The sequence below is a fragment of the Alosa pseudoharengus genome, unplaced genomic scaffold (genome assembly GCF_046254945.1).
Source record: "Alosa pseudoharengus isolate Yale_2024_CS ecotype anadromous, Long Island Sound unplaced genomic scaffold, YU_APseudo_1.1 YU_APseudo_1.1_scf_5, whole genome shotgun sequence".
Classification (NCBI taxonomy): Eukaryota; Metazoa; Chordata; class Actinopteri; order Clupeiformes; family Clupeidae; genus Alosa; species Alosa pseudoharengus.
In genome coordinates this window covers 12,064,782-12,091,330 of record NW_027468837.1, presented here as the reverse complement: position 1 = coordinate 12,091,330, position 26,549 = coordinate 12,064,782, and the positions used below count along the sequence as shown (strand labels likewise).

Here is a 26,549-nt window from a genome sequence, read left to right as displayed (position 1 = left end):
GCGCATGTATGAAAGACGCATCACTTGGAGTTCTTACCAGACACTTTTGTCCAAAGCGACTTACAGTGACATCAACAAACATTACATTATCATTAAAATATTAAAGTAATGTAGTTTAAATATTAATGACGATTAACTGCCACTATTCTACACTTCCAGAAATACAATGACAAGTTCAAGAGTAAAGGATTTATTCATTTTATATACAAAACTGTTTACAGCAAGTTTTCTGTATTAACCAGTCCCCCACGTCGAGTATTGGGCATTGAGGTGCAACAACACCACTCGATTTTCCTCAAAAGTAGTGTGGGAGTCAAGTCAATAGAGCAGAGAAACCCAACAGAGCACCTTAAATCAGTTTGGGCAGAGGTGAATGGTCAGTTTTTGTGTGTAGATGTGTTTTGGGGAGGAAGGAGAGACATGGGTCATATAATGGGAAGGTAAGGCACACAACACAGCATCACCAGCACCAGCAACACCAGCCTTTTTTACACTACCACTCAATTACAAAATTAACCAACCAAATCAATAAATCAATCAAGATTTTTCAGTTACATCAGGCGATGCTTTCAAACAATACTATATTAAAGTCATGTTCGTAAGAGAACTAAAGCTGTACAAAGAATACAGCTAAATTGGGGGGAAGGGGATATACTTTAGTTCATGGATATTTCAAAACCCTTATCCGTAAAGGTTTCAAACATGGGAAAAGATAATTAAACTGCTTCTAATCATAAAAGAGAGAGAAAGAAAGAGGAACATGATTTACAGTCTTATAAAGAAATATGCTCTTGGGGCAATATTCTCATCAGAGGCAGGGAAAAAAAAGAAATTTCATCAAAAGGGGGAAACAGCCCCCCCCCCCACCCTCCCACACATAAACCCAGAAATCACTGACAGCTAATGAAAGGTGACTACAGCAGATGAGAGACAGACTCCTCCTCCATCCTACTCCACCGCTCCTGCAGTGCTCCCACTTCTGTCTTTGCACTGGGCAGGGGTCGGACACCCCCCCCCCCCAAAAAAAAAATATAAAAATAAAAATCTGACCCCAACCAGTGTTGACGGGAGACGAGGAGAAGCTAGTAAGGCTCGTAAGAGATTGCCTGACAGAAAAAGAACCACAAAGGATTGGCTGGAACCTATGAACAACCTGAGAAAGTAGACCGAGTCTGTGGGTTAGGCACCAGCGATTGGTTGGCCTAAGTGGTGTCTAAGGCAGAGACAGCCAATGAGAGTGGACTGGGACCACAAGGTCACTCCACCCACTCCTGACACATGGCTAGACATGTAAGGTTGATAACTAGTGTCCAATGAATGCCAGGCTGTGAAAATGAACATGTGTATTATTACATTAATAAGGCAGCGATGAAAACATTAAACGCAGCATGTGGCTTTTCGGTTTATATTTGGCCATTTTCTTAAACTTACTTTTCCCAAGTGTTGCTTGACTGAGGCCAACTTTACAGACTACAGTACTTTTCACAGCAAGACTTATGTCTCTGCATTGCTTTATGTCTTAAATATTTACTCACACTGGGTATACTTTGTAATGTGAATCCCATACCTCTTTTTCCATTCATATATATATATAATGTATGTATGTATGTATGTATGTATGTGTGTGTGTGTGTGTGTGTGTGTGTGTGTAAGTGTGAGATATATTAAAAAGAAATAAAACAGAATGTGGTGTTGCATTCAGTTGGCCTCAGAACACTGTTTTTTGAGCTGTAGAAAAGAACTGTACACATTTAGGGGACAGAGTGTGGCAGTTCTTTGCTGCTGAGAGGGGGGCCTTGAACTATGACTGTGGTCTGGTGGGTTACGATTGGCAGGCTGGTGATGTTGTGTCTCCTGGCATTGGCCAATTAGCCCACTGCTTGTGTCTGCCTGGACCCGCCTACATCACAGTGCACTTCTTCTCCTCTGAGGGGGCGTTTCCATCTGCTTTCTCCATCTCCAGGATAATTCTCTTGAAAACCTCCACAGCCGTCTGTGCAAGAGAGATAAATCAGACACTTCAGTAGCCTTTCAACTGATCCTTTGTACATTCAGCAGCAGATCTTCACAGTATGTCAAAGTACTGTAAAGCATACGTTCAGCAGAATTAAAGACTATCTGGTTACATGGTGTACCAGCCATTATGAAGATGGATACTTTAAGAAAACAAAGAGGGGGACTGGATTCTGTAATCAGCGAGTAAAATTTCAAAATGGTTTATATGTGTTGACCAATCAAGAAACTCCCACACAGGCAGGCACTTATTTCGCAAGTGGGCGAGGATGGATTTATACAGTTGCATAATCTGGCTAAGCAAGTAAGAAATAAATTACTGATCATTTTTAGCAAAGTTACTGAGACTTGTTGATCCGATATTGCTTAAAATGAGAAGCACAAAGGATACCTAGCGGTATACTACCTGATTCTCTTTAGCAGAGGACTCCATAAAAGCAGCACCCCAGGAATCGGCCAGCTTTTTGCCCTCCTCTGGCTTAATCACTCTGGGGACACAGGACACACACACACAAACTAAATTATGGAATGCGGCTAAAGCTGGTTCTATTTGTGCAACAATAGAATTCAATCTCTCAGTCATTTGTGCAGTAAATCACATTAAGATTAAGCCGCACTCTGTGGATAGCCGATTTGACTAGATTTATCCATACTCCCAATTGCTATTAGCATGAAGAGGACGCATTAGTCCCAAGACAATACATGTGACAATGCTGCTAATGCTATAACAACATATGTGCTGCATACACTAGTAAAGCAGTGAAGGGTTGATGGTGTCTTCTAATGAGGCCATTATTGAGGAATTCTTAAAACCAGTTGAGGGTGACACCAATGCAGTTCTCTCGCTAGACTTAACTGTCCATTGGTCACGCTAATTGACTGTTCTTACCTCTCCATGTGAAGATCTTTTTTGTTCCCAACCAGAACAGTAGGCACCCTAAAATGACAAGAGCAGCTATTTTAGTGCATTTAAGTGTGCTTAAATTAACTCAAATCACCCTGACCCACAAGAGCAAACACAGGCAAAGCTTTCAAAGCCCTGGAATATAGAACTTACTGAATTTTCCCAACCATATCCAGCAGCTTGTCGTGTAGAACCTGAACAACTTCAAAACTGTTTGGGGTTGAAGAAAGAGAAAGAATAAAAACAAATGTTAATTGGAGAACAGAAGGAGTGGGGGTAGTGCATATAGGTTTGAGGGCCAGGACTATCAGCTATGACTAACACACACATACAGCAGAACAGCAAGGTCAAAAAAGGACGGGACAGTTATCTCAAGTATGCATCTGCTGTGCCTTGGTTCCTGGTTGTGCAGCCTCGGCCGAGATTAAAAGGCATCGGGCACTAAAATAAGTTTTGGCAGAGGACACACACAGATGACTGTGTTGTTCTCATATTTCACAATGCTAATTCACGCATGGCCTTTACTTAAGTAGTGCTGCAGTAGATACAGCCATAACAAGGATCTTCTACAGACTTGACAAATCTTCTTGTTCATGTTTCATCGGTTGTACACACTCACTGACTCAAAATGCAACTAAAAAATCATTAGGAAGAAACAACTGAAATGTAACCAGCAGCATCAGTGCATTTTCACATAAATATAATTCAGGAGTGTTCCACTTAGCTACGCACAGCACATTTTAAAAGAAATTGTAACATAAATATAAAAATCACTTTCAGCTCCAGCAAGGACAGCATTTTATCAGTGTGGCAAGTTGGTTGATCGGTAGACTTAGTGCAAAAACTACCTACTTGGTGGGACCCATTACATTTTGGAGCAGAATCACTAAGTGGATGCACATATTTAATTTCACTTTTCCTCACACACTAGGACATGTGGCCTTGGTAGAGGCCTGTGCTCTCGAGTGCCGTCTAGTTATAGATAACATCCTTCAGTGCACTCTCCTGAGCTTTCTGCAGTTGTCATGTGTGATTCTCCATGACTGCGTTTACATGCACTTTAGTATCGAAGTTATTAGGCTTATCTTGGTTCTGATCATATTCAGGATATGGTGTTTACATGAACAGAGAAACCTGGTTATTAATATCCCTGTATACATGATGAATACTAGTACCCCTGTGACCAACAATAAAGTTCTATTAGTTCACCTTATCCCGGTTTCTAATGTACTCACGCTTTCACATGAGAAACTGGGATAAGGTGTAGGTGGGTAGATAAGGTGACATGGAACAGTATCCCGGTTCTTTTTAGAGTACTCCACCTAGCATAACCGGGTTACTCAAAGCCAGAATAAGGGCTTATCCAGGGTTCTGAAATCGGGATAGATAGATAGATAGATAGATAGATAGATAGATAGATAGATAGATAGATAGATACTTTATTGATCCCCAAGGGGAAATTCAAGCCCAAGGTGAAATTCAAGATGTTACATGATGTTTACATGCGCAAATACAAAACCGGGATACTTCAAATTCCTGATCGCAACCGGTATACTGAAGTGCATGTAAACGCAGTCCATGACATTCAGTACTACTAGAAACACCCACCTTTTCATAGAGGTGACAGAGTAGACAAGGACATAACCATGAATGTCCATTGAGTGAGACTGTGGGAAAATGGAATACTCGTCCTGGAAGAGATTAGAAAGCAGGTACGATTGGTATAAACTGAAACTCTGAGAAGAGATAACGTTTATATAATCTTAGAGAGCATACACGTCCCTCTAATCTAGTACCCTTATCATCATATAAAAAGTAAGATTCAAGTTCATTGACTGAAATGTGAGAAGTACCTGACCAGCAGTGTCCACAAGCTGAAGATTAAAGTCCTGTCCATTCACAGATACCATCTTATTAAAAGCTGTGTCAAATGATAGGAGAAGCATGTAAGTGACAATGGCGGAATGTGTACCACAATATTGATAACACCTACTACTACTATGAGTCAGAATAGTAAATATTAGATTTTTTTTAACACAATTCAAATGACTGCTTGCACGTGTGCACATGAACTGACAGACTAAGTGCGGGAAGGATGAATGAGTGAATGCAATGAAATAATATATGTCCTAAACCACACATCAAATGAAGAAGAAAAAAACAGATTTGCACAAACTTACTGTTTTCAATAGTAGGGTCATATGAATCTACAAACTGTCCTTCCACGAACTGTATAGTTAGAGAGGACTTTCCTGTTACAAAGTAATTTTGGTCAGTAATGAATCTGAAACTTCCCACCAGTCTGTAACACATGTCAACACAGCAACGCATATATCCTAATACGGTCATGTGGGCAAACATCAAATTAGCTTGCCCTGGATCTTTCAACAGGTAAGAATACACAATGTGAAGCTCTCAGCAGATACCAGCCAATATCCTGCACGAGAATACAGTGGAAAATGTACAATTTCCTAGGTGCCCAGCTATACCACAACATCAAACAATCGTCTATCCCAGCTTGCTAGCTACATTCGTTCACCGTACTGTTGTTATAGCCTCCTTGTGCTAGTTAAACTAGCATACATCGCTAGTACTGGCTACAACAACTTTCGCATGTGCCACAGTTAGGTTAGCTTACTAGCGAGCTAGCTGAAGTTGACAAAACAATGATTCGTCCAACAACATGAATTACTCACATAAAGACACCATTGGCTAAATACTTAGGTGGTGGTTAAAAGCTTTGTGTGAAATATGTGAATGAAATAACGTTTTATCAATCGTGATTCCAGTTCATACTTGATTTTCTAAAGCTGACGTTAGCTTGCTAACATTGCTATGCAAACAAAAACAAAGACTAGCTTATTGCTAGCAGACCACACTATTCAAGCTCTTACTCACCAACAGACCTGTACCCCAACACAGCAATCTTCCTGTATTTCGGTTGAGGCATTGTTTGAGAATAGTAGTTGTAAGACGATATCAAATATTCGCGGTGCTTTAATACTGGAAGAAAAACTTTTATCGCCACATTCGTATCTTGTCACGTGACAACAACAAACTTTTCCAGGCTGCTCGAGCTAGCTGTCCGCCGCCGGGCCTCGAGCTTCACTTGAAGAGGTGGCGCGCGTTAAAACTTCGAACTATTTCGATCGAATAGTGATATCTGATGCAGTTGAGCACTTCGATTTTTTATATTGCTATTGCTTTTCAATACTTCAGAGGTAAACAAAAAACGGCTTATTCACTGCCGTGGCGCTTTCGAGTCACACTGTCGAAAAATGGGCATTAGACTAGACACGGCACGCCGTCGTAAAAGAGGTTACGTCAGACGTGCAGTTGTAGAGTAAAATTGAGACCAGACACCTAGCAGCCAACAGGAATGTTGTTACGTATCGCTTGGGGGAGGAAAAGTGCCAGTTCTAGCCTACCAGCAGCAGGCCTATTTGATTCGTCTGTCCTCTTTTTTGTATAAATCTAGCTGTACTTTCTCAGTCATTTCATGCACCATATGGTTAAAGTTTAGCAGATAGGCCTAGACAATGCGAGGCTGGGCAAAACAGACCTTTTGTGAATGTAAAACTAGGCCTGTGTTAATAAACATAAAATTCTTTACTTTCTGTTGACAATCTACTGTGATTGAAATGGCTAGTTTCTAGATTTAAAAGAACAATTCTAGACAGGTTAATATTATGTGAGAGACAGAAAGTTGTGGCATGTAGGCTAAAGGATGTTTAATGAACATTGAAACATGTTTTTTTCCAGCTTTTAACACACACTCAAAGACAACAGACACATTACTCACATTTCTACAGGATACTTTCCATTCATTATTCTAAGTAAACTGTAACAGCAAAACACCATCTCAAAGTTTTGATGTCACTTAAAACCCACTTTAAAAACTGCACAAATAGTTGAGAGATAGTTGAACCTTCCGCCTTTGCTATAAGTGGACATTTGAACATTCGACAACACTCACACTTAACCTATGCAAGAAATCCAAAAATCACATTTGGACATATTTTTCATTGAGAGCCTGAAGAAACATGTTATTTAACAAAAAGTTATTTAAATGATAATTGTTTTATGGGGCACTTAAAATCGAAAACACTCTTCCATATGTCACCTCACAAGGAAAATGTTTATGGTTTTCGATATGTGAGGATTTTTATCTGGAGTATTTCCTACACGTAGAACTGTTTACATTTAGTAATTTATGGAACAATAGTAGCTTCTAGTAAAAAGTTGACGTCACCACATTGTCAACAGTCACTCAACTTTTCTTGAGATGTGAGATTATAGTTACCGTTATAATTGTTGAACTCATATTTATAGCAAATGAATGAACATTAATATGGATAAATCTGTGTACACAAATTCATAAATGCATAGAAAAAGGACTCTGTACAAAAAGGAGTGTGACCTCATACTTCTAAATAAATGCATGAAAGAAAGGTGGAGGCTCATAGATGAACAGAAATGCACTAAAGGAATTCCTTCCTTTAGCATGCACTAAATATTGATTGTCACTACTTTATGAAATGGTATTGCACGTAATGTCCACACACAGACACAAATGATCATATACATATAGGAACACAAATACTGGACACTCTAGATGTAGAGTGAGAGAGGCACATAAACACAAATAAAAAACTATACAGAGAAACCTTATACATACCCACTCAAACTGTAAACGTTTTTGTAGTTTCAATTGGTCTCATTCACTGTATTTGACCAATTTTTGGTCTCGAGACACCTTTCATTACATTAATTGAACAGTGAAAAGATGTCTATATCGTAAAGACAAGATACAAATATTATTATGGTCAAATGACAAATAATATAAGGCATTTACAGTAAGAATATCTCCTGTGATTGTTTACACCTGTTCATTATTCGTGATCTCTCAAATGGTCAACAAGAAAGAAAGTAAACTTTGAGGGAAAACAGTCTGTAAAATAATAAAAAGATCAAGTGGATGAAATAGACATTTAAAAAACATAAATATTCAGGGTCTGGTGTACAACATTTTAGTTTAGTGACCTAAATAGACACAAGCTTGCTCATCTGCGATCATAGAGGTAAAGCAGGAATAGGGGTTTCCTGATTGGTTAAAGTGAAGCCACCAAAATGGCAAAGATTTACTATGAGCAATTTTCTGTTTACTACACAAGCTCTGGCTTCAAAAAGCACTTATTGCACAGTCTGGCTCCAATGCTATGCTGGCCAACCAAGTTTGGCTTCATTTCTTCATAATGTAAATGCATGATGGCATACGGTCCATGTTTTCTACAGTCATTGTATAATGATGAAATTTTAGCTGCAGGTTGAACAGCCCAGGGGAATATCAGAGACTTTTTATGATGGTTGTCAGATTGTTAAGAGCATTTAGGAACTCAATCTGGCCATAGCCACAGTATTCTTCTTCTCACAACTAACATTTCAACATGTATAACATGTATCTTGTTTGGAGACTTATATCTGCCTACTTTTTCTTCCATATTGATCTATCCTCTTACCCTTATATCTCTTACTGAGGCTTAGAAGAGTTGCGTCCAACATTTTATTTCAGGATCCAAGTCATTCTTTTTTTTGCTTTTATATAGGGTCCAAGTCATTTCACTATAGGTAATCCTGTTCTTTGACCTTGCATAGATCTCACTCATTGGGAAAATGTGAACTTGTGAAACTATAAGCAGTGTATAATGAACAAAACAAAAAAACATTGGCAATTGTCCCTTTATCACATATGAATTTCACTCCATTACACATTCATTAATCTTTTTTGGCAAAATAGTTATTAACTGCAGTACCAGCTACAGCTGCTTCCAGTTGCCACCCCTATCGTCAGGGCAAAGCCTGTGATTGGTCCCTGTGGTACAGGATATATTGCATATTTGGTACAGTACATGTTAAATAAAGTGGCACTACAGCTTGATTGTGATGAAAGGTCCAGCAAAAGTGTCAGAAAACTGACCAATTGTCAAACGTCTTTGACGAACTGAAGGATCCAGCTACCGTCAACTGCAATAAGGTAAAGAGTCTTTGGTAGGAGGCAACTAGTTTGAATGAGGAGATGGGGAATATCACTGAATCATCACTGAATCTTTGAGAGCCCATTCGCTAAAAGAAGTTTGAGAGGGATGGCTGAGCGTGAGACAGTCAAAGGCAGTTTATGCAGGCCTGTAGAGAAACGGAAACGAACATCAAGTTAATACTTATATTCTGACACTCACAAGCCTGTACGCTAGTGGTGACATCTTCTAAGAAAAAACGGTTGTTGTGTGAATGTGGATGTGTGTGTATGTGTGTCTGTGTCACATGTCACAGTCACATAACTTGTCTTGAATCTTGTCTGAGCAATTATTGCACCTGTCAAATGTGTGTCCTTATGTAATATTTATTATGAATTGCGGTCACAAATAAAGAAGTAAAATGTGTGTGTGTGTGTGTGTGTGCATTTGTCTGTGTGTGACTCACCAAATGCCCGTATGAGTTCTCTCTGCACAGCCCACGTGAGTGTATTGATGAGACAGGCAGATGTGAGTCCAGCAAACAGAATGTTGTACAGGAACACAATGTGGAAGTTCCCCAGCCAGTTGTATCGACCAAAGTCCCCTAGCAGATCGAACCGTGTGATGCCTGTGAAAAACAGATGACAGATAATGCGATCCCTCAGAAAACCTGGTGAGATATCACCTAGCACAGCAGACATAATTAAGGCAACAAAACTTTCACTATCTTACCGAGAGTCCTGGAGAACACAGGCAGGGCTGAACTCAGAACCAGCAAGCAGACACAGTTTGCAATAATCTGTTAACGGAGCAGTTGAAGGAAGTGATGAAGAGACATTTGCATTTGTGTGTGTCTAAATGTGTGTAAAGGGTCGTTCACAACAAGAACGCTAACTATCATGATAACAGGAAAAAGGTATCGTTCTAGGTAATATGAATGACAATGCCCACACATAAACTATAATGTTAACGACATGAAGAACGATATCGTTGGGGATCACTTTCAGAGCGATTTGGAGACGATAAAAAGCTGACAGACATCAAATTTTAGGCATCACATTCATCAACACAAGGAGAGATTTTCCTTATCACTGTCCAGCGTGGACGCTAATGTCGTTATAGTAATATTTATAGTTATAGTCGCATAGTTATCAGTGTTGGTCTGAACGGCCCTTAAGAAAGAGAAAGAAATGGTGTATTGACAGACCTGGGTTAATGTGGTGTCCTGAGCTCGGGGGAGTAGACAGGAGAAGAGTGGGGAGCTGTAGAAACCCACCACAGAGGACACCATAAGATACCTGTGGGGCAGAGTTAAGGCAAACCTACATCTCTATAAACATGCAGACACACACACACACACACACACACACACACACACACACACACACACACTCACAGATAGACAGGCAGACAGACAGACAGACAGACATAGATAGATATATAGATATATAGATAGATAGATAAATAGATAGGTAGGTAGATATATAGATAGATATAGAGAGAGTCATGGGAAAGGATACAGTATGAGGATGACTTGCACGGCTGCACCCAGGGATCCAAACATCGAGAAAGAGGCAGCTCCCAACAAAGGATCCTATCAAGACACAAACACAAAATGCTATAAACAGCTATACAGCTCCGGTACAAGCACAACATGGCATGCTGGTACAGTAACTGTTGAAAGGGGCTCTTTTCTGAAGAATGTGGTTTGCCCATAAAGACTGTGGTCTGCTCATGCCTCCGTTGAAAAAATGTCATTCGTACCTCCATTCCTCGGGGCAAAGCCGTCTCATCAAACAACAGCTCCAGCACATGGAAACACACTATCAATACACACACCACCTGAGTAGAAGAAAGACAGGCACAGACGCAATTTAATACATTGTGGTGACAGCCACACTTAAAAATAACTATTTTTACTATAAAAATATACATAATAAAACAAAGAAATAGTGGCACAAAGTGGGGAGAAGGATTCTTAGTTGCCTGTCCTCTATTGCCTACCGTCAATGCAAGCAAAAACAGCATGGCGAAAGGGTAACCAAGGTTACGCTGCCATGGTGATGCTCTCCTCCTCATCTCTAAGGAGACAGAACAGCGAGATTATGTTAGAACAGCACTTCCTGGGTCACCTGTGGGCGTCCTTGTGAGTCATCTGACGAGAGCATTGGAAACTCAAAAGTATCGGCTGGTGGAACACAGTGTCTTGAATGTATCAACACGATGTGATTTGTGTGTGTGTGTGTGGATGTGTGTGTGTTTACCGAGGGCGATCCGTCGTGCCTGAATGGAAAGGAACTGGTTCCTCAGGAGGTCTACATTCACATTCACCCAACAAGATGCTTCAGCTATGAGAGCAATGGCAGACAGAGAGAGAGAGAGAGAAACATAAACAGATGGTAGGAGACATTGGCAACATTCAACATCTTGCATATTGTATAATATCTTAGTTTCAATGCTTAGTATGTAAAGAAGGATTTACTGTTGAGTTTCCGGGAGAGCGCGGCCTCCTCAAAGATGGCACAACTCATGGTGTCATCCACATCTTCTAGAAGCTACAGAAGAGAAACATAAAACAATGACAGAGAAAGTGTGTGTGAGAGAAGGTGTGTGAGAGAACCGTTGAAATGTAAACAATGTGTATTTTCTATGGGTTATTAACTATGGGTTGACACAAGAACATGTAGATGGAGAGACACACAGACACACACACAAACTTACCCGTGGCTTTACAAGAAGCCTCCCGGTGACACTGAACATACGGGACAGGCCTAGAGGTGTACACACTAGGGGAGCACAGAGAGAGTGCTCTCAAACATCTACACATCTACGTGGACTAATGCACACAGGCCCACAAACAGAACATACTACATGGTATTCAGTGAAAATAACGCTACCACAGGAACAACCGTACATATTTAAAAAACACATTTTACATCCATCAGTTTCCAGATTATGGAAACTATAATCTTCCAGTACAGTAGCTGTCTGATGATTGATGATGTAGCTGTTGCTAAATATACTCACACAGCAGCAGAAGGACTCCAGACAGGGAGATGCAGGAGTACAGATATGGAAGGTAATACTCCCATAGGTCTGAGGGACAGAGACAGATGATGAGGTATTCAAATGTTATTTTATTTTAAGATGGGTAGCGTCTGACTCTGAGCCGTGTATGAGAGGAGTGGGGACGGAGGAACGGTGGCGGCGGCAGCTCACCATATAGGCTCTCTCGGGCTGAGGTGTCGTTCAGGAGAGCTGAGGCCACCCAGACCATGCCCAACACTAGCAGCGTCAGCAAGAGTAGCACCACAGCAGTCTCATACACACGTGCCATCACACCCTGCCAGACATCACACACATACACATAGAGTATTCAAACACATGTTCAAGGACTAGACTTTTCAAGAAAATGATAAGTGGTCCCATGTTATCCAGTGCAAAATACACTGATCATCTACTTTTAATATACCTTCTTGGATCCAGCAAAGCCTTCCGATTCGGTAAAGAAGTAGGCGAAGGGTAGTAAGAACACCAACGAGAGGTTGGAAAAGAGGAAGACAAGATTCCACAGTCCTGCAAGGACAGAAACCAAAGACATTCTCTGTAATGTCAATAACTCCCTCGAGGCCTAAAACAAGATGCGTGGAATGGATCAACAACATGGTGAGCACAGAACAGTGATCTTTGCAGCCAGAGACCATTCTTATTGTGCCCATCAGGGGGCGCTGTGACACACAAAAGCCTGATGCTCATTCTCAGACCTATTTCACCTGACGCACGACACTGTGCTAACACTATGATACTAAGTGAAATATCACACTCATAGGAAAATAACAAGCAAGTGTGAGTGTTGGATGATGAATGCGAGTGCATGTGTGAGAATGTGTGTGTGTGTGTGTGTGTGTGTGTGTGTGTTGAGATAAAATGTGTTGCTTGTTATGATGATGTGACGTACCATGAATGAGGGATCCATTCAGCCACTGCATGTAGTAGCTCTGTGGGAAGGTGTGTAACACCTCGTTGGACAGGATAGAGATGGGGAGAAGCATGACTGCCCCTACCGACACCGACAGTGAGAATGTGCACAGCCACAGCCTAGCAAGAGGAAAAAGAAAAAAACAGAAGCAACTATTCATATCTGTTGTTGACTGATGTTAAGATGAGCAGATGTGGTATGTTGTGTTATTGACTCACGCAATTTTGTTGACAGTGGCATCCTCGTCATCATCTGAAAAGAAAGCAAGTGAAAAAGATGAGTAAGTGAAGAGAGCTACATAATACTAGGGATGCACCGAATCCAGGATTCGGTTTCGGATTCGGCCGAATATTGGATTTTTTGACGGGGTTCGGTTTCTGCCGAACCTTAGAATTTTTCCCCACCGAACCGAACCCTACGCTTACACTATGCGCGCTACACTGGTCGACGTCATGACGCCGCCTTTGATTATAGGAAGGTGTTTACGTAGGTGGCCCGTTCGAATGCAGTAGCTCAGGCTGTGTGAGTGAGAAAGTGAAAATGGAACTCTTGAGCAGAAAAAGTGTTGTTTGGCAGTACTTTCAGTCCAAAGAAGGTGATTCTAGTCGAGCTACATGTTCAATTTGCAGTTAAAATAAAATAAAATTAAATATACACTGCTGTGGATGTTATTTACTTCATAAATGTGTTTACTGTGTTAATGGACTGAGGATGGAGTAGGATTCGGTATTCGGTTTCGGATTCGGCAGAATCTTAACCAGTGGATTCAGTATTCGGCCGAACCCCAAAAATCTGGATTCGGTGCATCCCTACATAATACACACACACACACACACACACACACACACACACACACACACACACACACACACACACACACATACATACATACATGTATATATATTTTTGCTCCCTGACAATCGGTTATCTATAATCAATTTCTACAAATTTTAAGGCAAAAGGTGATGTGACATTTTTTCACAGCTAGGATGGGAAATACATGTTTATACTTCTATAGCATACATAATACAATATATATGTATATATTGTGGATAAAAGGACTTCATCTAACTTAATGGGGAAACTGGGGAGTGGACACTAAAGAAAAGTGACATGAGGCTCATTCCCAACACTTTCAGAGAAAGTAAAAAATGTTGCGCAATACAGCTAAAATAGCAAACAGGATTCTCTGTGTCTGTGACAAGAAGAATGTGTTACTTTTGTGTTTTTCATCTTTCTATGTGCCTTTGTTTGTTTGCGTCTGTAGTATTAGTGAATGAGAGAGAGAGAGGTCAGGAGCTTGGGCATTTTGCCTTTGGAAACTAAAACAAAGAGAAGCTGGTTGTGCTACAACTCTTACTCTACCCAAAGGCTAATCGAAGACAGAACTTTTCACGAAGACAAAAACAACTGAGAGAGCATTAGCATACACATACCCACATGCAAGCTGAGGTGAAGGTCGAATTAAGGTAAACGTATATATATATACATAGACACAAAGAAAAGCACACACAAAACACACACACACTGCACAACACACACACACACTGCAGATACTGATGTGGCTGTTATGTAAGAAAGACTGGGAAAATGTTCCAAAATACAAATCTGGAATTGATTTCATGTTTCCAACAGAGTAGAGAATTTCAACAGCCAACGCCCTATGTATGTATGCTACAGCAAGAACTTTCAGTGCATCCCAACAGATAAGTCACAGAGAACAACTCATTAACAGCAACTGCTTAACTTCAGTCAATAATTTATTTTACAGCAACTTGCCATTTTATCAATCACAACACATCAACACAAGAATGAAGCAAGTGTATAATGCTTGTCATAATAACAACACACAAAAATAATGAGTATGTATTTTAAGTACCGGTAAATAATCTTGGATTAGCCATATTTCAGACACAGTGAATATAAGAAATACAAAAGCACATTGATGTAGATAATTAAACACATCCACAGCTTGTGCAAGCAACGCTTATCAGAGATTAGAAATACAGTAGAAGGTTAAATGCGATGATTATTGCACGGATTTAGGGAATCACAGCAGTTTGACCTGCAATATGTTGCAAAATTCCACAACACCTTTGCTCACTAAGGCCCTGCTCTCACCCTGTAAAAAAGATCAGATTTGACGTCAATAAACCTGACAACACGCCAAAGCCGGTGGCCCACAGGGAGTCACACAAATGAAAGCAGCATGTTAGCTCTGGCTAGCTACTCTGTGGTCACAAAAGGTATGAGGATTATGTGTTTGTGTACATGTGCAAAGCTCACAAACGTGTGAGTGACAGTGTGTGCGTCTATTGAGAGGTGAATGGGGGGGGGGGGGGGGGGCAGATAGTTGCTCTTCCTGCTATCCAGGGGTATATTATTATCTGACTAGAACATTCCAAACAAACTTCTCTCACTGACAGACATGGGGCCCAGGAGGTGGGGTCTGAGAGTATTGGGGCTGGGGAGGTGGAGTGAGAATGAGGTGGGGGGGCTGTGTTGCATAACTGTCTGGGCGTAACTTTGTCAAGCAAATCTTGGAGGGTATCCAGTCTGCCTTGCCAAAACTGGCTTCTCATTTAGAGACAAGAACCAACCTACACGTGCAACAGGTGTGAGTCAAGGAGGTTTTTCTGTACACTCTCACATTTAACAACCATATAAATTTACTTCATGTGCCCCTAGAACAACAACACCCCCAGCCGACAGAGGAGAGAGGGTCACGTTTATGCTTAGTTTGGCATAATCCTGTAATATGACACAACGGCACTTTCTCAGCTGGCCACATCCAAAACAGGCCCCAAAAACAAGGGGCCTCTGTTTTCACCGGCTCATCAACTCTGTTGTGGAGTATGTATAAAATGAACTGAGCAGAATCAAGCTACAAAGGCCTGCAATTGTATTTTTACTCCAAACTGATTTGACAAAATTAGAAGAATTACAGGATTAGATGGGGATTTATGAAATTCTTTCTTGTACATTAAACCTGCTAGATGACTGGATGAGTGGCGTCTGTCTGAGATTAAAGCTGAATAAACAAGGTGACGTGCGAGAACGAGGCAAAGCAAGAGTGACCCATAAGGCTAATCAGTGATGATGTCACTGTACAGAAAATTCTGGAACATTTTATTCTTGATGTACCTACCTGTAGCAAACTCTGCATTCTTCCTGTAGTGTGTGACAATAAGGTAGCAGACAATGTAGAGAGATGAGAAGAGGAAAATACAAATCTGTTAGGGAAGACAAAAGGATAAAGGAGAGTGTTGACTTTTAATTTAAGCTTGAATAATAAAACCTTACACACAAGATCATTTTCTGTTTTTTAAACACAGGAACTCAAAGCCCAAAGTGATATCCCTATCACATCAGCAATTCAGTAGCAGTAGCAGCATGGTCATATACTGTAGGCTCCTATGGTGAAGTCAAATCAAGTCAAACTTATTTATAGCAGTATTCAATGAGTACTGTATGTCACAAATGTAACATGCGGATCTGAGTGTAAATCATGGAACCAAATCAGATTCCTATTAAGCATAGTCTAAGTGAATGACGATATTCCGTGCCGTGGCCTACTGGTTAGCGCTTCGGACTTGTAACCGGAGGGTTGCCGGTTCGAACCCCGACCAGTAGGCACGGCTAAAGTGCCCTTGAGCAAGGCACCTAACCCCTCACTGCTCCCCGAGCGCCGCTGTTGTTGCAGGCAGCTCACTGCGCCCGGGATTAGTGTGTGCTTCACCTGTGTGCTGAGTGTGTTTCACTAATTCACAGATTGGGATAAATGCAGAGACCAAATTTCCCTCACGGGATCAAAAGAGTATATATACTTATACTTATTCAGTTTCTGATTCAGATTATAAGGGTTTCTGAACCATTGGAGGATCTTAATATTTGAAATATCCATTTTTCCTATAAATTCTGAATTATGAGTGACATATTTGGTGCAAGTACAAAAGCTTTGCAAAATGGATAGCCTTTTATCTCTCTTATAGGATGTAGGCCTTCTTTCCATGCCAGTGAAGAATGGTGAAATTTATGTAAAACTGAACTGTTGTGATCTTTCATCGCCAGTAAAAATGACCCCAAGTAGAGCAATAATATTTTGTCATTTCCGGTTGGTACCTTGCATTTGGTATGTAAAACAATATAGCCTACAATTTAGGAAGGGTAACCTGTACACGGTATTTGTATAAACTTGGTTAAACAAAAGAAAACATATTAAACAAGAGTAAGCAAAAGTTGAACATACAAAGAACTGAATGCATTCACAAAACACACATAATGCTAATACTGGAAAACACTAGAAAAGTCTCAGTAGCATGCGTGTGTGTGTGCGCGCACGTTTGTATATGTGTGAGAGATAGCGAGCGAGAGAGAGATAGATAGATAGAGGGAGACTAATGGAAGCATGTATAGACAGATCATCTGACACACTGCATCTAACATGTTGGTGCATTAACCCACGCACACATTTAAACACATGTACATAACATCTTAACACATGACAGGGTGTTTCGTTTTCAGACAGGCGTACAGGCAGTGTCGTCGCAGCCCAATATGAGCAGGAGATGGAGAATGGCAAGAGAAGGCCGACAGACTGGACAGGAGGCCAGGCCAGGGAGGATTACCAGATTACACAACATCCACAAGAGAAAGTCAGGAAAGGATGGGATGGATGACCACATGGAAACAGATTAAACTCAAAACAACATGGACCCCCTCAAACCAACATACTCCCTCCCTCAATCACATATTTCCTGTTTTCACCCCCCACCCCCAGTTATTTTATGTGCGCATTGATAACAATTCTGTGTTTAGAACAGATTAACACAATTTGGCATGGTTATGGAGATGAACATATTACGTAACAGAGATCACCTCACATAAATGCCTGATTATGATGCTATTTCAGTAGTCCGCTGATATAGAACACATGCTGGAATGCTTGCAGAGAATGAGTGGAAATACGCATGTTTGGTGAATTCATGCGTCATCAAATGAAACGGCAGGATAAAAATGCAGATGCTATAGGAAAACACTGCCATTTGCACACAGTACAATCAAGCCAATTTCCGTCTCTAGCAGAGTTCAGACGCACACAGAATTTGAATTAGTCATGAAATGTCAACAAAAGTTGACGAGCAATGCCATTTGACAACAGGATATGTAGACAAACAAAGCACTGCCCAACATTATACACTCTCTTGCTTATCACATGCACGTTTCTCTCGACACTACTTTAAATAGTCCAGGTAAGCTTAAAAGGGTGTTTCAAAAGTAAACCTCCACACCCTTGACACACATTGAGGCCAATAGACCCACACGTGAGATGCACTCTTTTTGGTTCTTTCAAGACCACCTTCACAACTGTGCACTAGCTGCGTCATTCCTAATCAATCATTTTCTATATTCTATCTACAGCATAAAACATGGCATGTTTCACTTCAAGTAGATGTCTCCCTCTAAGTGCAAGTCACTCAATGAGCAAAGTGTCTCATGCATGAACTAAAGCTATCGTGTAGCTTATGGGTGCACTGAGCTGACCCACTGCTGTTTGTGCTCATAGGGTCTTGCTCATGGTATTTAATTGGCAAATAGATTATTTTATAGCCTTATTATTAAACAGGCTTTAATTAGACACTTTGTCTAATTAAAGAAAAAGTGCTTCTTATATGCCAGATGCAGATCTGTAAAACAAATCAAAATACTCTGACCCCTGCAAAAATCTGATATCTGAGATGATAGAAAAACTAGAGTGTCAGAGGATCTGCATTGTATAACTCTCTGACATAACCTGGCATCTCCCTAGTATGTTTCGATGTATATATCAGGTGATGATATAAGGAGGTGTTTACTGCTGAAATTAGATGTTCATTCACTGCTGAAACAGAATACGTGACCTCAAAACTGAACTGCAGATACACATGTAGAACAGCCAATGGTGAGTCAACGGAAATTGACACTGTCAATCTGATCCATCCGTCTATGCTCTAATCATAGTTGGCCAACCTCCATTCATCTCCCTGTGGTCAATAATCGTCATTTTATACACCGTTTCCATGGCAGAATTGTCTTTTATACAACTGTAATAAGGCCTTCAGTCAAGAAAGAACTCGCACACCAATGTTGCCGATGCAAAAAAAATGCCATCGGCAACATTGATGTGCAAGTTTTTTCTTGACTAAGGGACTAAACTAATGCACCCGCCAGGCCTGGAGTCCTTGGCGCGATACCCTGCTTGCCCTATACAACTGTAATAACACATAATTATAATAATAACACCAACTATAACAATAATGCACAAAATTGTAATAATAACTTTGCTGAACTGTATACAGAACTTCAGTGGTGTGGGTTCTGTCGAACAGTTTGAATATAGTAGAATGGGAGGGTATATTAGCATGCATGGTAACTGTTTTATGTCTAAATGATTGCACAAGAATTTGGAAGTGTTTAAAAGCACAGATCTACACTTTAAAAAATGTTGTTCTAACAGGTCAGTGCATTAACTCACTGCTCATTCACCAGGTTACAGAGCTTGCACATCCAATCCTTATTGTTATAGAGTGGCCCAGCCTTTATGAACACAGTTTAGCAGCTTGGTGAAACAGACATGTACAAAAACAGCCATTCAAAAACACTGACTCTAAACTCAGATGGCCACTCATGCAGACTCTTGGTTAGAGCTGGCGATTAGGATCGCACAGGACAGGGGGTAGGGGTGGGGGTCGGGAGGTTGTTGTATGCTTGGCTTGAGAAGGATTAGAGGATGGCAAGACAGGATGAATAAACCACAAAAAAAAGGCCTTTAGGTTCAGCAGGGGGGAGACACAATGCAGCTTACAGTCTGTTCAAAAGCCCATTAAATGACCACTAATGTACTCCACAACCACAAAAGGCGCTCTGCTAACAAAGCCAACAGCTGGTGCATGGCAGACCTGGATGGATGCCCACTCGACCCAAGATGCTAGTCTGTGTGTGAGCCAGTGGCGGCTATTATGAGTGGTACCAGCAAACCAACAATAGCAGTCTAACAGCTCACAGCCTCTAATGAATTACTAAGACAGAGGAGAACTCAATGCACCACAATCAAGAGCACTGGCTACAATACAGATACACATGCAGTGATAATGGATTAGTTAGCCCTTATTCTAGTTAAACTATTTTATGAAAAATAGTCACATCAATTATTCTGACATTTGACATATAAAGTTTGTTTTAAACCATTTAATATATATTGATTATTGAATATAATTAAATATATTTGAGACAATGTATCGTTTACACTACAAAAATACAGCTTATGCCGATTGAGGTCATGGTGACTGGTCATGACCTTATCAGCCTCTCAATAGGGGATAATAACATCACGGTCCTACCAAACGCTTAGAGGCTTTTTGTAGGCAACTGGATGATTATAGGCTTGTGCACGCCTACATTCATGCACACACACTCACACAGTCAGTCAATAATCTCATACACACTTTTCCACATGTGTGTTTTCCCCCATGGCTGGAATTTATCTGAAATCTCTACTGCTCTGTTCACACAGTCTCATTGAATATACTCCACAAACTGTAATACTATTCAGTAGGCAACGGAAATGTGCATACACAAATACTTGCGTACAAATATAGCTTACAAACACATCAACGCCTATTAGAAGGCAGAGATGACTTAGGTTAAATCACAACAAATAAGCAATTATCCTGAATGGGATGGGAGCGAAAATGAAAAAAATATAAAGATGTATGAGCTTAGTAGCTGTCATGAGGCCTGGACTTTGTTGACCTGACCAGGTCTAACATGCCCTCTCAGTTTGGGCTTTGGCTCAGGGGGGAAATATTGAACATATGTGGCAAAGTGGCATTCCAGTCAAATCACACAAAACAAAGGAAACCCATACATACTCATGACAGTAAAGCTTTATTATGCACAAAAGCTTTGTAACAGTAAAGCTCTTATAGTCTGACTGGGTGCAGAATCACTCAGGGACATGAAAACATTCCAAAGGCATCCTCACAACCCACCATGCAACCCCCAATCTCTCATTTATCCTATGCAATACATACAAGTGGACAAGTAGTATAATACAGTATGGTAACGTATAGATTCTTTCCTAATACATTCTTACTATTACCTGTCTGAGGCCATGAAGAACAAATTAGTAAGACTGCATGAGTACTGTTTAGTGTGTTTTATTTCAATGATGGAGCAAAGTTTAAAAGAATTGTATGGATTTAACTTAGAAAGTGAAGTGCATTCTGAGCTGATTCTTAGTGGATGTCTGCAACGGGCACGAATTTGAGTTGCTGCATGACCTCTGCACGTTTCCATCCCACAGAGGTAAATCGGATTAAACAATTTTCTTCCTGACCAGAGGCGCACAAAAACACGAGAAATAACCAGAAAAACGAGACTAAACGAGACTGCTCAAAAAACAAATTAAAGTTGTATTCCAAAATCAGTAAATAAATAAACTGTTATTTTATTTTGGCCGCTCTGACATAATTATATGACTTTAGCAGGGTAGCCTACAAACCACTGCATCATAAACATAATTTAACGCATGTGGATAATATTTCTGCTAGAGATGCCAACAGCTAATGCAAGGTACATGAGGGAATACTGTCGCTACAGGTTAATAACAACGAGTTACTGGGGAGAACAAGGTGTACTTACAATGGTCTCACGGACGCGGTCATGGAAAATCTGTTCGCGGAGAGTCACGTCGTGTCCGTCCATACTCTGACAAACATGTCGCACTCTTTGACGGCGCAAAAGAAAGCCTTGATATGTGTATGCACAATGCCGGGGTGATGCAGACGGCTGAAGCTCTGAGAGGACGGTCGTTTTAAGCAGCGACGTTCCTGTGTGCCCTTCCCGATATATTCTCCGTCGCCTCGCCACCACGCCACTCTTCTCTCAGGAACAATCTGTACAAGCCATCTACTGAGCGGGGGGCGTAGAGCGAGTTTGTCAGTACCGCTGGTGACTACGTCAGTCGTGATTTCGTCTGAGCCAAATTCAGTTTACGGGGAACAGTCCTGTTAACACTTAGGCATGACACATATTGCAACGTGATCAGACTCGTTGGCGTTGTTATGTTCACCCACGAGGAATCAGCTAGACACTAGGCTACAGTAAGTGAGACAGCACAAAATGACACCTGTGCAACTAAGGTGCTTGTCGCTGTCAGAGGGAATGCCTTGATAGGAAACCAAAAACCTCAGGGTGCAACGATGGTGATCATACTGCAGATGCCTTCAGAAGAAAGTGATATTTCTTTCAATCAGTTAACTCTCAGCACCTGCTATACCAAAGAGAGACAGATAGAGAGGGGAATGTGGCAGGAGAAGATGTTGATAGATCTGCTGGCACCTGAACAATGGACCGGTCTGTGCACATCTGTCTCATGGCCTCCTTACTGAGGCACTCTTGACAGTTATTAAGACCTTAAAGCAATATTGTGTAATATGTTCAAGCCAATACTAAGTTAAAGACAACATAGGCACATCCATGCATTAATAGACACATGGTACATCAGGCTACTTAAATCTAAATGATCTATCAACAATCAACTATTGTTATACATGTGCTTGTCAAGGCTCAGGAATTAACACAATGTTGCTGAATAACACCAGTGAAGTTGCAGGTGCATCGTATGGCAGAGGTGAAACCTTCATATACCTCGATAGAACATTAGATAGATAGAGATAGATAGATAGATAGATAGCCTAGATGAAGATGCTTACAGTCAGTATATGAACACTACACATAGTTAAACATAACAGTTTCAAACTAGAAATGCAATTCCAAGGAATTACCAGTGCATGAAAATGGCAAAAATGTAATTTATAGTTAAAATGTCTGGAGTAAAAACAATGTAGGGGTTATTTACAGTAGTTAACAACTTTAAAATTTAAATTTACGCTCATTGGTGGCGTTTTGAGCAAGACCGTTTATTTGCATTATCACTGAATGGGCTTACAGTGATGCTAACAGGGCAAGGTGCCATGTCACTATTTAATGCTCAACATATAATTACACTTCTGTGGTAGTGTGTAGAGCAGAGGTAGGTAAACTATGAATTCTGTGATCACGGTAAGGTGGACTGCACCATGCGGTACCGTATTTTTAAAAAAAGGCATTCAGAACATGTTTGATGAAGGTGGAGGTTATGTTTGTAACAATACATGGTAGTAAATTGTTCCTACAGTGTTGATGAGTGTAGCCTACCTTAGGGGTGTAGATGTACCGATACGTTTCGGTATCCGTTTTTAATGTGTAAGATGCAGCTACATCGATATGTGAAGCCCCGTATCAGAATAAAACTGACATGAACCGGTGGTTTCCATACATCTACTGCAAGTTAAGCACGTGACAACTCGCACTCAAAGCTATAAGAAGATATCTTAATCGTTCTGCATTGTTCAGCAACTGTCGTTTGTTTGACAGTTTTTACTCTTTTGTTTTTCAAAATCTAGTGCAACATTTTGAATGTGATCATTGTTAACCAGTGATAGCGTCTGGCGATAATAATACTTTTCTTTTTACTTTTTATTTGATCATTTGTTTTTTGTCTGTCTTGTATGTCTTGGTGTCAAGGGCACGCTGGCGATTACGCCATTCCATCCGGCATCTTTTGTCTTTTTGTTATGTGTCTGGTTTGTGGAGCGCTTTGGGTTGCACTCTGTGCATGTTAAATGTGCTATAAAATAAAACTGACTTGATTTGACTTTACGTTTGATGAAGGAATTTCCTTAATGTTAAAGAATAATTTGGTGCTAAAACGATGCGCAAATGATTATTATTTTGTTCATATTCACACAGACTGTTGGCATTAGGTTTCTGCATATCAGGTCTACTGTTGGAACAAAATAGGCCCAGAGAGTTCAGTGATATGTAGGCCTATTTTATTCTTGTAAGCTATATGAGAAAAGACCAAGGGTGTCTTAAACACTGTTGTATTTTATTTCTGTATTGTCTTACCTCAGCAATAGGCTACAGCTCCTTGAAAACAGATACACACACATAAAATCTATAAATTCTATAAAAATGTATTTTTATGTTGTATTTGGCTGCAGTGTTTGACTGAAATGTAGACTATTTTTCATTTCAATATATGATACAAACCTCAGTTTAGATAATCATATTCACATATTTTTTTGCCTAATTGACAACCATGACCATGATAATTGATAATGTAAAATTAATGTGCACCTTGAGCAAATAATAAAAATTCTTTCAGAATGCTTTCGATTTTTGAACTGCATCGAATTGCATCGACTCGCATCGAATTGAATCGTACTGAATTGTTTTTTTATGAACATTTCAGAGGTGGATAAACTGTGTTTACTTGCGTTTAGTCTCCACTACATCCCTGGTGGTGAGGGTTTCTACAGACAAACCAAAGTGTTGTAAACTGAAAGTGTACAGACAGATTATAACAATACCTGTATCTGTAGGAAGAAATCTGATGTTGATAGACAAATAGTTAAATGGATGTGTATAGTTTAGGTAGATAGTTTAATGGATGCTGATATACAGATAGTTTAATGCAATGCTATGCTATGCTATGATAGGTCGCTATGTTAAATGAAGCGGTTGCTATGCTGGTTGGTAGGGTAATCATGTTGGTTAACAATATTGAAGTGGTTGCTAGGTTGTTGCTGATTTGATTGGATTTATTTGGAATAAAGACATATCCAAGGGATAGAAAAAAACATGACAAAGTGCTAGGGCAGATATGGTGGTTGCCATACTAAATCAAGTGGTTGCTATGCTGATTGCTAGGGTAATCATGTTGGTTGATATGATGGTTGCTATGGTGGTTGAATTTTAATAGACAAAATGTTTAATGGATGTGTATAGGTAATAGATGTTGATAGACAGATACTGTAATGGATGAATGGTTGGAAGTAGGTGGATGGAGAGAAAATTGAATGGAAAGTGGTTTGTATTAATATTAGTAGGGTAATTGCAATGGTTGCTAGGGTGTTGCTAGGGTACATATGGTGGTTGCTAATTTGCTATGCTGATTGTTAGGGAAATAGTTTAATGGATGTTGATAGACAGATAGTTTAATGGATGAATTTATTGTTGGAAGTAGATGGATGGAGAAAGTTGAATGTAAAGTGGTTTGTAATATTAATAGGGTAATTGGAATGGTTGCTAAGGTGTTGTTAGGGTACATATGGTGGTTGCTATGCCAAATAAAACAGTTGCTAATAGACAAGGTCGCTAGGTTGTTAAAGTCAAAGTCAAAGTCTGCTTTATTGTCAATTTCTTCACATGTCAAGACATACAAAGAGATCGAAATTACGTTTCCCACTATCCCACGGTGGAGACAATACATATTTTACCAATTAGGTCCACAGACAAACATAACATTCAAGTAAACAATATAAAAAGTAAATAAGAAGGCACATACAATGAAGAAATAAGAGCAGCAAAATTTGGGTTGAAATTGTGCAATTGTGCATACAGTAGACAGTCAATATAATAGTGCAAAAGTCAGGCCAATAAATGGCTGAGGTAGTTCTGTTTGACCTATATGCAAGTGGCATAGTGGTGCAAGTTATGTAAGAGCAGCAGAAGTGTGTTCAGAAGTGTTTTCAGGACAACAGGACAACAACAACAAGTTGTTGTTGCTAGGGTAATTGAGATGATTGCTAGGGTGTTACTATGCTACATATGGTAGTTGCTATGCCAAATAAAGTGGTTGCTATGCTAGTTGAAAAAATGAAAAATACATTGCTCAAGTGTCCTCAAGACCTGCGTTACAAAGTTTAAATGAAGTTTGTACGTTAAACGGTTTAAGCTGATTTAAACGCAGAAAAAGTGGTCAGTGGAATAATACAGATAAGAAATAGAAAATGTAATTTCGAGGAAATTACCAGTGCATTAAAAAGCCAAACTACATTAACATAAAATGCAAAACAAACTTTTATTTGGAAACAGTTGTGAGCAGAGGAAACAGTTGGCGGAGTCATAGTTGATGACAACTGACAGTTGAAATGGCTGAACAGTTAAATAGTTGAATAGTTTGAATTGTTAAATTATTTAAAGAAGCCCTATGCAGGTCTGGTTATTCCTTCGCTGTTTTGGGGTTTTCGCCTGATTTGGGCTCACATTTTTCACGACATAGCTCCCCCTGCAGCTTCGGTAGCAAGTGACTGCTACGCTAACCCCCCACTAGCTAGCGAGCTAGCCATCAAAAAACCAAGCTAAACACATACAGGGCTCACAATCATAATAGCGCCCAGCTATATGGGAAAGCCATATCGGTATTCCCACTGTGGGTAGAGTGAGTCGTAGCCTGGTTTCACCAGACTCACTACTTCGTCTCACTTCAGTAAAATGAAAATGAGCTGAGATTTGAGGCGGACGAGGCCAGGCCAAGAGAGTCGGGCTGAGGCCATCAATCTATAGGCTGCAACTATTGGAACTACTATTGGTAGTTGTAGCAGGTACATCTGGAAATGTCAATTATTGGCATGGCTGAAATAAAAGAAAAAAAAGACAAAAAACACTGGAGGTTCAACTTCAAGTCAAACCTAAACACCATGGGAGGTTATTAGAGTGAGAGTGTTGGGTGCCATCTCTTCTTTTCTCCTACACTGACTTTCTAACTGTT

General features: G+C 40.2%; 2 protein-coding genes across 2 annotated transcripts; both read right to left on the bottom strand.

The window, feature by feature from the left end:
- Positions 1 to 174: 174 nt before the first annotated feature.
- rhebl1 (Ras homolog, mTORC1 binding like 1) lies at positions 175 to 6,236 on the bottom strand. The gene is made up of 8 exons (XM_076267774.1): positions 5,816 to 6,236; positions 5,098 to 5,169; positions 4,771 to 4,838; positions 4,526 to 4,608; positions 3,071 to 3,127; positions 2,903 to 2,950; positions 2,420 to 2,501; positions 175 to 1,993 (listed from the first exon to the last, which is right to left on the bottom strand). Exons 1-8 carry the CDS (start codon positions 5,865 to 5,867, stop codon positions 1,901 to 1,903), a joined length of 555 nt encoding a protein of 184 aa, XP_076123889.1. The 5' UTR covers positions 5,868 to 6,236; the 3' UTR covers positions 175 to 1,900.
- A 397-nt stretch (positions 6,237 to 6,633) lies between these two features.
- On the bottom strand, positions 6,634 to 21,840 carry LOC143104273 (limb region 1 homolog-like protein). The gene is made up of 17 exons (XM_076268266.1): positions 21,593 to 21,840; positions 16,059 to 16,143; positions 13,129 to 13,162; positions 12,890 to 13,029; positions 12,404 to 12,507; positions 12,151 to 12,274; positions 11,959 to 12,027; positions 11,653 to 11,717; positions 11,414 to 11,486; positions 11,196 to 11,279; positions 10,936 to 11,012; positions 10,696 to 10,773; positions 10,452 to 10,525; positions 10,139 to 10,229; positions 9,664 to 9,730; positions 9,398 to 9,559; positions 6,634 to 9,100 (listed from the first exon to the last, which is right to left on the bottom strand). Exons 1-17 carry the CDS (start codon positions 21,653 to 21,655, stop codon positions 9,015 to 9,017), a joined length of 1,476 nt encoding a protein of 491 aa, XP_076124381.1. The 5' UTR covers positions 21,656 to 21,840; the 3' UTR covers positions 6,634 to 9,014.
- Positions 21,841 to 26,549: the final 4,709 nt, after the last annotated feature.

What these genes read in the sequence shown, in the direction of transcription:
- rhebl1 (XM_076267774.1), bottom strand. Translation starts at nt 5,867, where the DNA reads ATGCCTCAACCGAAATACAGGAAGATTGCTGTGTTGGGGTACAGGTCT. An exon ending in TGACCCTACTATTGAAAACA is followed by an intron (nt 4,839 to 5,097) that starts GTAAGTTTGTGC and finishes CATTTGACACAG; the next exon opens with CTTTTAATAAGATGGTATCT. An exon ending in AAAGATCTTCACATGGAGAG is followed by an intron (nt 2,502 to 2,902) that starts GTAAGAACAGTC and finishes CTGTGTCCCCAG; the next exon opens with AGTGATTAAGCCAGAGGAGG.
- LOC143104273 (XM_076268266.1), bottom strand. Translation starts at nt 21,655, where the DNA reads ATGGACGGACACGACGTGACTCTCCGCGAACAGATTTTCCATGACCGC. An exon ending in GCCACTGTCAACAAAATTGC is followed by an intron (nt 13,030 to 13,128) that starts GTGAGTCAATAA and finishes TCCTCTTGCTAG; the next exon opens with GCTGTGGCTGTGCACATTCT. An exon ending in TGGAGTCCTTCTGCTGCTGT is followed by an intron (nt 11,718 to 11,958) that starts GTGAGTATATTT and finishes GTGCTCCCCTAG; the next exon opens with TGTGTACACCTCTAGGCCTG.